The sequence below is a fragment of the Lactuca sativa genome, chromosome 1 (assembly GCF_002870075.4).
Source record: "Lactuca sativa cultivar Salinas chromosome 1, Lsat_Salinas_v11, whole genome shotgun sequence".
NCBI lineage: Eukaryota > Viridiplantae > Streptophyta > Magnoliopsida > Asterales > Asteraceae > Lactuca > Lactuca sativa.
The window spans coordinates 11839940-11850874 of record NC_056623.2 but is presented as its reverse complement, the minus strand read 5'-3'; the positions used below and the strand labels follow the sequence as shown (position 1 = coordinate 11850874).

At 32.3% G+C, this 10935-nt stretch overlaps 1 protein-coding gene across 2 annotated transcripts; it reads right to left on the bottom strand.

The window, feature by feature from the left end:
- Positions 1 to 2344: 2344 nt before the first annotated feature.
- LOC111904148 (2-oxoisovalerate dehydrogenase subunit alpha 2, mitochondrial) lies at positions 2345 to 7713 on the bottom strand. Of its 2 annotated transcripts, XM_023899921.3 has the most exons (8): positions 7211 to 7712; positions 4837 to 4974; positions 4492 to 4674; positions 3581 to 3738; positions 3418 to 3517; positions 3166 to 3277; positions 2950 to 3089; positions 2345 to 2835 (listed from the first exon to the last, which is right to left on the bottom strand). In XM_023899921.3, the coding sequence occupies exons 1-8, from the start codon at positions 7484 to 7486 to the stop codon at positions 2482 to 2484; spliced, it is 1461 nt and encodes a 486-aa protein (XP_023755689.1). In that variant the 5' UTR covers positions 7487 to 7712; the 3' UTR covers positions 2345 to 2481. The 2 variants fall into 2 exon arrangements, with proteins under 2 accessions (XP_023755689.1, XP_023755690.1); XM_023899922.3 differs by lacking the exon at positions 4837 to 4974 and having other exon boundaries at positions 7211 to 7713.
- Between the last annotated feature and the right edge of the window lie 3222 nt (positions 7714 to 10935).

Below are 10935 nucleotides of genomic sequence, written 5' to 3'. Positions count from 1 at the left end.
CCAGGTCTGGAGGCTTTGAGGTTTTTGAGATCGTTCCATAATGCTTTTTTTTTTCTGCAATTGATTGTGGGGCGTATACATTAACGAATATAGTTTCTCCAATTTTTCCTCTCCAATTACCAATGGAAGCAAGAAAGAATCTAGATTTAATCGTATCTGTTCGATCAAAATATATTTTTTCCCACAAATTTATAATACCCCCCGATCTACCCACTGCATCAACTGCATCCCAATCAAAATCATGACTATCCCAACAGCCAACAAGATTCACTCTTGAGATGAATGAAATCTGTGATTCTTGAATACCACAGAAGTTGATACAATGTTCTACTTTTAATCTCCTCACCCACTCAGTTTTGTGGGTTTCACCTATTCCTCTGACATTCAATGAAAGTACATTCATTGAGAAATGCTAGCATCTCCATCTCTGTTGAAGGCTTGCCTGAAAGCCCCATCACATTCAACAATTTGAAAACCCAACTCATTACCAACAGCTACAGTTTCAGCAATCTCGTTGGTGGTGGAAGAAGAGTCTCTCGACTCTGAATCATGTTGTTGCGAATCATTACCTGGAGGAACACACCTATTTAAATCGATAGAAGGTTCAGGCTCAATTTCTTGATTTGGGGGAGGCTGTGTATTTTTGTGTGGGGAAGGTCTACCGTATGGTTGAAATCTGGAGTGAGATTTGTTTATTTTTCTTCTTTTAATACGGGATCCATCACTTGCAAAATTCGGACTATCCAAGGGATACAAGTCCCCATTAATATCTGGCCCATTTTTATGTTGGCCCACATTTGCATCCATGTCATTGGAGCTACCTAGGCTTATTGATTTGTCAACTGGCTCATTAGGAATCTTATCCAACTTACACGCAGTCGCATTATTCATGTGTTGAGTAAATGCATTAAATAATGCATTGGAATTCTTCGAATTATCTTCCCTAGGAGTCTCTTCAACTTCAACTTCCATCGTCGGAGACGTATCGTTCTGAATTGGCACAATCGGAGATCCGTAGTACTGTTGAGCCGGTTGGTTTTGATCAATCTCGCCGTCTTCAAGGTCTTCAGGTGGCAGCTCAAATGTGTCAGAAATTCCGTCTTCTTCTTCATAGCCATCGTCATTCTCCTTATCGTCGTCTGAATCGACCGGTCTATAGGGTGAAAATGGTTTGAATGGGTACCACTCCTCATCTAATTCAACTATCCCAATTCTGAAGCTTTTACCATTCAACGAACCAACAATTTCCTCATTAATCTTTTTCCTGTGGGCAGTGATTATTCCCACCTTTCCGAATGAAATATCTGAACACGTAAATAACACATTATCTTGCGAGATGACCTTTCCAAACTGTCCAGCAATGGATGCAAAGTTATCTTCGTCCCAAGCAAGTAATGGAACCCCTGTAATTTTTAGCCATGCAATTCTCTCGAATCTGATGTCTTTTTTGTTAGCATAATCAAGCCAGTTGAACATTTTTGACCACATACTCTTGTTTGATAGGAAACGTTCCGCCATTGATGATCGATCAAATTTAATAACAACTTGAAAGCCACCTGCGTATTTACTTTCTATACCCTCAAAAGCATCCATCCCAAGGAGGGACTTGAGGTTCTCCAAAGTGTCCAAGTCTTTGACTTCACCCATAAGGACCTTTTTTTTTCCAACCAATTCTTGTTTGTAAGGTTCAGTTTCAGGGGTAGTGGTTGCTGCTTCTCCTGGATTGCTTTTTCAGAGGTTTTTCCATAAGCAACTTCAAGAAATGATCTACCATCTCTAAATCCCATTCTATTGAACTTTTTTACTTCTAAACTTCTACCACAGGGGGGAATATTTACCCGATTAACTTGGCCTCCGTTAATGGCTCTAGGTTTTCTGGGATGCTTTGAGACATTTGCCATCAATCTGTGGTTCCCGATTTTAACTTTGTTAAGTTCCATCTCCATTGCTGTCAAGTCCTTGACGTCCCGAAATCTGATGAAGGCGAATTCCTGCCCGGTTATGTTCCTTTTCGTTGCCAAGAACACATCTGCAAGTATTCCTAATCCTTTGCAAGATTCACGTAATCTCTGGATGGTGGTGCCCTTGGGGAAGTTTGTCACATAGTAGGAGGTAATAGCCTCTCCATTTGCATTCTCCTCGAGTCGCCGTCTCCTTATCTCCGTCCATCCGTCTTCTTTAGGCATTCTCACGTAGAAGTCTGACAGCCGGCAGGTAAATGGCGAGTGTCAACGATACTCATGCTCTTAATGTCATATAATTTTCATCGACGGGTTAATACGACATTCATTTGTAAGTGCGAGCTTCTCTCTCAATCTCAATCTCAATCTTATCTATCACTTAATTATCGTTAACAAAGAAGACGACTTTATTTCTTGGCTTACATTAATGAGAACATTGCATTATTATATTTCCTCACTCTATAAACCTTTACCAGATACATGACAATTACATACAATACATATAAATGAATAATCAAAGTCATAAAGGTACATCTGTTGGATAGTCTTGTGGGTGTCTTTTTATAGTATTTCTAATCAATCTCTCTTGATCCTTTAGACTTGAAGGTAACTCTTCATACACATCAGTAAACATATTTTCAAGTGATGGCTTCTCTGTTTTTTCCGCTACTTGAATTGCATTTATCACCTGCTTTCTAATGTCGGCTCGAAATTCAGATTCTTGTTCATCACTCCACCAACCTTTTCTCTGAACCCATTTCCTAAAAATGGATACCGGGTTTCGCGATGTTTTCCAGTGTTCAATTTCATCTGCGGGCCGATACTTTGTTGAATCATCAGATGTCGAGTGATGTCCTACTCTATAAGTCATAGCCTTCGTGTTTACATACCATAAAAGATAAGAAAAACATATATAATTAGTTTGGATTTTGGAGTTGATCAATTTGAATTTGGAATTTGGAATAGTTTATTAGGTTAATATTAATACCTCGATTAGTATCGGTCGTTGTTCGGTGACAGCCATTTCACGGGCCACGCGTACTACATTATAGACCGCGAGAGCATCATTTCCATCCACTCTGATACTTCGGATACCATACCCGTGTCCCTTCACAACAATTCCATCACCTGAAAAAGTTTTGAGGTGAATTTGATTATGGTAAATGTAAAAAAGTTAATTAAGAGTGAAAATAGTTATAAGTACTTCGAAATTGATCTGTGGTAGGAGTGCTAATAGCCCATCCATTATTGCGACAAATGAAAACAACCGGGGCTTCCAAAACCGCCGCAAAGTTTAAACTTGCATGGAAATCTCCCTAAACAAGAATAAAAAAACAAAGTTAAAAAGACAGTACACGACAAGACACAACAGTCAGTGTATCGCGTTCTGCATACATTGAACTGAAACTGGAACTGATATCAATTGTCTACGCAAAAGATTATCTAGAAAAGGTACCTCACTTGAACTGCCATCACCAAAAAAGGCAACGACACATGCATCTTTTTTCTCTGCTTTTAGAGAGTATGCAGCACCAACGGCTTGAGGAAGTTGTGTCCTGAAAATAAATGATTAATTATTTTTCGCTCACACTTTATTGCGTTGAGAGATAACTACTCACGCTAAAGGTGATGAGACAGTGAAGTAATTGTGCTTCTTGGATCCATAATGAATCGGCATTTGTCTTCCTTTCCCATAATCATTCTTGTTTCCAAAGCATTGATTCACAAATTCTTGCAATGTAAAACCTCTCCACCACAAGATTCCTGGTTCTCGATACTGAAATTAATGTCAATAAAATATTAATTAGTTGTCATCATGATAATCAGCAACACATGTCCATTTTATTTGGGATCTTCACCTAATTAAATGGAAATCGTAGCTGATTACATGTCGATTTTGTCACATCGATCAGCTTTTATTGATGTTATCGTTAACGTCTTTGATAAACATATATACCAACCAAACCAAGTTTCATTAGACTTATTACCCAGTATTATAATTTAAGGTGGACCCACTTTCTATTACCCAGTATTATAATTTGAAAATTTATTTATTTTGTACACATAAATAAAGTTTGTCAACTTTTCTCTTTAAAGAATATCTTTAAAAACGTTGTAATTCAACAAAAGCATTTTTTTATCTTATTTTTATAAATTTCGATACATCAAATAAATTGACAAAGTCTAAAGACTACTACAGAAATAAGTAATAAAAACCCAACAACTAGTTTGAATCGAATTAAAACTAATAGATGTTAAAGGTAGCATTTATTGTTACAATAATTGAAAGACTAGATAACATTAAATAGTGATGAAAACCTGTAAACGTCAAATACAAGGAAAAGATACGTGAAGATTGAATAAAATCATTTAAGAAAATATATTGATCATATTAAATATCACAATAGGACAGCAAACAATTTTCATTTTTTTTTATAAAGTTACAGATATAGTAAATATACATAAAACTCAATATTTGTATGATTTTGAAGATATAATATGTAAAAAATAAAACACATTAAAATAATACCTGTGGCATAATGAGATCATCGGAGGAAAGTGCTGCTGCTGATGCTAGATTGATAGCTTCTTCACCAAATGAAGTAACATAAAACGATATTCTTCCTTGCCTTTGTGCTTCATACAAAACCGTATCCAAACTGTCAAGTGTCAACATGCCACTATACATCTTCATTGCAACTTCCTTATTCATCTAAATATATATGTTCAAAGTTTTCATGATCATCAAATCATTAATTATTTGTATTATTAAAAGATTATTTAAAAGAGTATATATATATATATATATATATATATATATATATATATATATATATATATATATATATATATATATATATATATATATATATACATGTTGTTTGGGAGATGAAAGCTCATAGCCGTTATCATCAAGAACTCGATAACATTGCACTCGCTTCTCAGATGACTCCGGAAGAAACCTCATTTCAGAAGTGAACCCAATTTTACCACCAGGGAAATCCATACTACCCTATTGCATTAAAAAAAAAACAGTAAAATAAGAAAGAAAAGTACAAATAAATAATTAGATTGTTTTTTAGACTATAAAAGGAAAGGTCAATAAGAAAGATGCAAAAAATATAATTTAGAACTTAGAAGTGCCCGAAAGTATCCGGTTGTAGATAGATAACGAGTTACTTATTAAACACTAGCTGGGTCAAGATTTTGACCTTCTCTATCACGCAGTTCCTCAAAATATTGACCATCTTTATCATGCAGTTACATATTTGACATTTAAAAACTTAAATATCTTATCTTATTTAATGTTATATAGTAATTGTTAATTTCCTGATTTTTTTTTCTGTTGTTACGGTTTTGTCCAAAATAAAGACTTCACTTATTTCAAGCTTTTGTAAAATTTATAATGATGTTCTCCAAAATTTATAATACCCTATTTTAAATACAACTAAATTTATTTATACGTTAAAAAATTATGTTTCAAGCCAAAGTATTGAGGATACAATTTATAATACGATTTTGACATCTTTTTACAATGTTTTAAAATATTATACGATACTAAAATTATTATACTTTGAAACCGTTTCGTTTAGATGTTTTACAAGATTGTAACTTCGTTGATTTGACAAATAAGTAATTTATAAGAGGTGGGAGAAACCCATAAATGGCTTATAAAAGTAACAACTCTTATTTTCAAACTATTGACAAAAAAATATGATATTTCATATCAACAAATTTTTAGCCGTGGGACGCAAAAGATATAAAAATAACAAAAAAAAAAAAAAAAACTGTAATAATGAACAAATTAGTAGACATCTATGGGATGTTATAGCTTTCTTCCAAAAAAGAAAAATAAAATAGACATCTATATGGTCTGTAATGCATGTTTATCGGGACATGATATGCATAAAAGTTGTTTTTGACACTAGCTGTCTTATTGTTTAAACGATCGATGTTCAATTATATTCGTTTATAAAAGATGTAGCGTACGTTCTTCGTGATTTACAATAAACTCCAAGGATATATTTTATGATTAAGTACAAAGTCAAACGTGAATTATGTTTTTTTTTAAACGGCAAAAAGAGACTTGTGTACAAAAAGATTTTGAAGAATGTTTTTTCTAATAATCGGTTTACGTTATAGATTTGTTCTAAACATTTTGAGATCTGATTTTTTTTTCTTAAATCAAAACTATGGCTGTGAACTTCTATGCTGCGATGTAATTGTTGCTACCAACTAACCTAGATATGAATGGACTTTATTTTCTTATAAAAGTGGGCTACTTTATTTATTTGAATAAACTAAAGTCTAAAGAATAAATTAATAGTTCCAGTTCACTTACAGATCCAATTATCATGAGCATAAAATTTAAATATTTCATTTCCAAAGTAAAAAATTGATAAGATTTGAAAATAAAAATAAAAAAATACAAGACTTGCACCCTGTCTTCATCACCGGAGTAAACTCCCAGAAGGCAAGTAAGATATATTGCATTAGAGCCGTAAAATAGTCGTGGCAAATAAAATATTGCATCATGAAAAAATCATCCGCCGTTTTAAATATATATATATATATATATATATATATATATATACTTATAAAACCCAATAATTTGACCAGATTTTGAGTCTAAGGATTTGGGGAAATATCGTATTAAATAATAATCCAAATTTTGAACATGGCATAATATTGCAATTAATTCTTTTGATAAATATCCTTTACACCGAAAATATTCCGCAAAACGCCACCCTTAATTTGACGCTTGGATATCGATACGTGAATTACTTTGGTTCCAACATTATTTTGTGACCCCTCTCCCCCAATATATTGGTATTATTTAAAATTTAACTAGCAAACATATATATATATATATATATATATATATATATATATATATATATATATATATATATATATATATATATATATATATATATATATATATATATATATATATATATATTCCTTCTTCCAAACGGGCAAAATAAATTTGGTAATAAAGTTGGGTAAATATCCAACCAATTCTGGTAACAATTAATTTACGTATATATCAGTTGTGGTGTATAAGAACAGTAATCCGAGTTTGATTAATGTATCTATTATCAATTAAACAAGATTATATATATATATATATATATATATATATATATATATATATATATATATATATATATATATATATATATATATATATATATATATATATATATATATATATATATATATATGAGAGAGAGAGAGAGAGAGACCTGAATTTGTTCGTCGTCATCATCGCTAGAGAAGAAATCCAATTGTGGCCCAGCTTGCGAGGATTCAAAGCGGCGAGATCTGAAAACGGCCGACGGTGATGAATCGGCGCACGGAAAGAATAAATAAGGCTTTCTGAAGCTCCCGGTGCTGCTGTCATCGGAATCACGGAAGGAAGCAATAACAGTAGTGGAAGTTCGTAATGATCTGAAAGTGGTGGATATCAATGTTTTGGTGAAATAATCGGCGCCTTTTCTACTGGCCAGCCATATTGCCATTCTGAATTAAGGTTATACTGGGAGCAGAGACAGAGAATTACAGAAAGAGAAAGAGAAAGGGAAGAAGAGTTTGAAGGTGAAGTGAGGATGAGAAGGGAATTTAATGGCACAAATTGTTGTTGTTGTGGTTGTATGTTAAGTGTTGACATGTCTAGAAGACTGAAAAGCACGTGTTGCTCAAATGAAATCCCATGCTTTACGTGGGATCTGAATTCTGAAACAAAACCCGATTCCCTCCTTATTCACGTTAGAGTAAATTATATGAATGGTCCTATGGGTTGGGGTAAATGTTTAGTTTCTAATTATTTTTTTTTTTAATTCGAAAAGTTCTTACTGTTTGTTTTTGTTATGCGTTTGGTCCCTATTTTACTTAAAAAGACTATTATTTAAATATGGAAAAATCGTGGGATAGGTAAGGTACGATGAGGGAAATGAAGTTGGGCTGTGCTTATTTAAATAAATTTAAAAAACAATGACAAAATAGTCTTTTTAGATAAGACAGAGACCAAACGTGTAACCAAAACAAACTATAAGGACCTTCTGAATTAAAAAAATAAGTTACGAACTAAACGTATAAATTACCTTAAACCATAGTGACCATCCGTTCACGTTACTATCAAATTAAAAAAAAAGAGTAAATTACACAATTGGTCCCTATGGTTTTGAGTAATTTGCACGTTTTGTCCCTAATTTATTTTTTTAACTCGAAAGGTCTCTATTATTTGTTTTTTTTTTTGCATGTTTGGTCTTTGTCTTACCTAAAAAGACTATTTTACCTTTGATTTTTTAATTTATTTAAATAAACACACCTCAAACCCCACTTTCACCTCACATTATCTTATCTTACATACCCTATCTTATTTAAATAAATTAAAAAATCAAGGACAAAATAGCATTTTTAGGTAAGATAGGGACCAAACGTGCAACAAAAACAAATAGTAGGGACCTTTCGAGTTAAAAAAAATAATTTAGGGACCAAACATACAAACTACCCAAAACCGTAGGGACCATTTGTGTAGTTTACTCAAAAACGAATACAAAATTTTAAAATTGATCCATTTAGTTGAAAAAAATTGCATGGTGATATAATTATAAAACTATTACCGTTTGGTCTTTGTGGTTTTAAATGTTGCCTGTTTGATTTTTGAGTTCTCTTTTACTTCATAACTAATTTAAAATTACTATTTTATCGATATTTTTATTTTCAATTTGTTTTATACAATATACAACCCTTTTAATTTAATTCAATTTTTTTACTAGTTTAAACTAAGAGGGTGTTTGGATAAGGAAAAAAAAATGATGTTTATGACTTATTGTTTATTCTTACCACAGTAAACTAAGTTTAAGTGTTTGGATATGAATCCTTTAAAATCAACTTATTGTAGTAGAAATAAGCTAAATAAGATGATTTTAATAAGCATCATCTCTTGCTTATTGGTTATTGCTTATTTTAATAAACTAATTTATCCAAACACCCTTAACAAAAAGAAAATGCAAATGAATTGAATCCATCATCTCCCCCCCCCCCCCCCTCTCTCTCTCTCTCTCTCTCTCTCTATATATATATATATATATATATATATATATATATATATATATATATATATATATATATATATATATATATATATATATATATATATATATATATATATATATAAGGCAAAAAAACCTAACCCTCACTCTACACATCCTTAAATAACCTACAATGTCACAAAGAAACCTTGCATCACCACCGCCCCTTTCTCCCCATCCGCATCACCATCAATTCCATCTAACCTTGCATACCAAAGCCAATTCTCTTTCGCTACCTTTGTGGGCGTCTATGAAGGTCATGGTGGCCCCAACGCTACAAAACCGCCTTCCTCGATAACGAGTGGTTGAGACAAAGGTTGCTAGTTAAAACCCACCCCATCCACCTTTGTCGACCGTTGATGGATTCATTTTATTTAATTTTTTCCGTAATTTATTTTTGCATGTTTTAATTTATCTTTAGTTAATCATCATGCATATATATTTTTTTGTTCTTTTTGTATCTATATCAGATCATTTCTAGTCTTTGTGCTTATTTTCAAATTTTTAGGAGACTAATACTAAGCAGGGATAATCCGGAGACTAGTGAGAATGATGCAAACTTGGATTGAAAGATTATGGATTTTGAGCTTGATGATGATGGAGAATGGAAGATCTTGGGATAAGGAGTGTTAGAAGAGAGGTGATTGGACTAATTGTGGTCCATGTAGAAGACATCATGGGATACATTCGATTATGGTTACGGCATCCCTTTCCATAGTTCGAATTGTGAGATTTGGCAATTAGTTTGAACATTTGGAACTTAGTAACATAAGTTCTAAATTGTTTAAGCACACATATGAGCTATCTAAGGTGAAGGTGTATAAGTTTAAGAAGCTTAGATAAAGGCTTATCGAAGCATCTGGAATTAGAAATATGAATTTCAGAAATTCAATAGGCTTTGTTTTCTGGAAGTTCTTTTGTTTTCTAAATACATGTCAAAGCTAGTGGGAGCGGAAGCAAAGGAACAAGGAAGAGCCTTATGAAAATGATATACGCATGCAAGCAATAGATAAGCTTATCTGGAAGATTTGATTTCATCTTGTTCATTGGGTTATGTTTGACACATTTAAACTCTTTTTCTTAATCTTAGTAATGCTTGGCTAAGTTCTTATTTGGTTGACGTTTAGGAATTCATAGATATTAACTTGTTTTTGACGTTTTCATGAACTTATGGTAGTTATCTATGAATGCATTTTCTATCTGAAAAGTTATGTCATTCTTGTGTTTTTAATCATAAGTTAAAATGTTTGAATGATAAATAGTTGTTAAATTTCTTAATTAAGTAATGGATCTTCAAATTAACTAGCAACAAATAGTTTTTATGTATGTTTTCATTTCCTTTGAAACCTTGAAAATGTACCTCCAATATGGTAGTGAAAGCCTTAGACTCATCTTTGATTTGGTGATTCTTTAATCTTAACGCTAATCAAATTTCATGAATTAGTTGCTTAATTGTTTCATGACTTTAATTAAGAAGATGTGTTATGATCTTCTTAAACCATTATATCAATTTAGAAGAATCTATGTGACTTAAGCTTTAAGTTGCTATAGCCAAATTGGATTAATTCATAAGTATTGTACCAAAATTTTTAATGATAAACTAGCTAAATGTTCATATGATAAAATTCCAATGTCAATCATCTCGTCTCAATTGATTTATATTAACTCTTTAGTTACCCACTTACAAGTTCCTTGTTTTGAATTAAATCAAGTTTTGTAACAAACAACTAAATCCTTCGTTTTTATTCTAAATGTTGTTTTACATTGTTTTTGTTGAATTAGGTGTCTAAGCCCATAACTATATTTGGTATGTACTTGACCCGGTTGTAGCATGGTCCTTTTGGGTTCCCTTCACCAAAAGCAAATTGACTGGA

Bases quoted from the DNA above. Each gene is read 5' to 3' on its own strand.
- LOC111904148 (XM_023899921.3), bottom strand. From the start codon at position 7,486: ATGGCAATATGGCTGGCCAGTAGAAAAGGCGCCGATTATTTCACCAAA. The intron at 3,518-3,580 runs GTGAGTAGTTAT...ATTTATTTTCAG, and splicing joins ACTGTCTCATCACCTTTAGC to GACACAACTTCCTCAAGCCG. The intron at 3,278-3,417 runs GTACCTTTTCTA...ATTCTTGTTTAG, and splicing joins GTGATGGCAGTTCAAGTGAG to GGAGATTTCCATGCAAGTTT.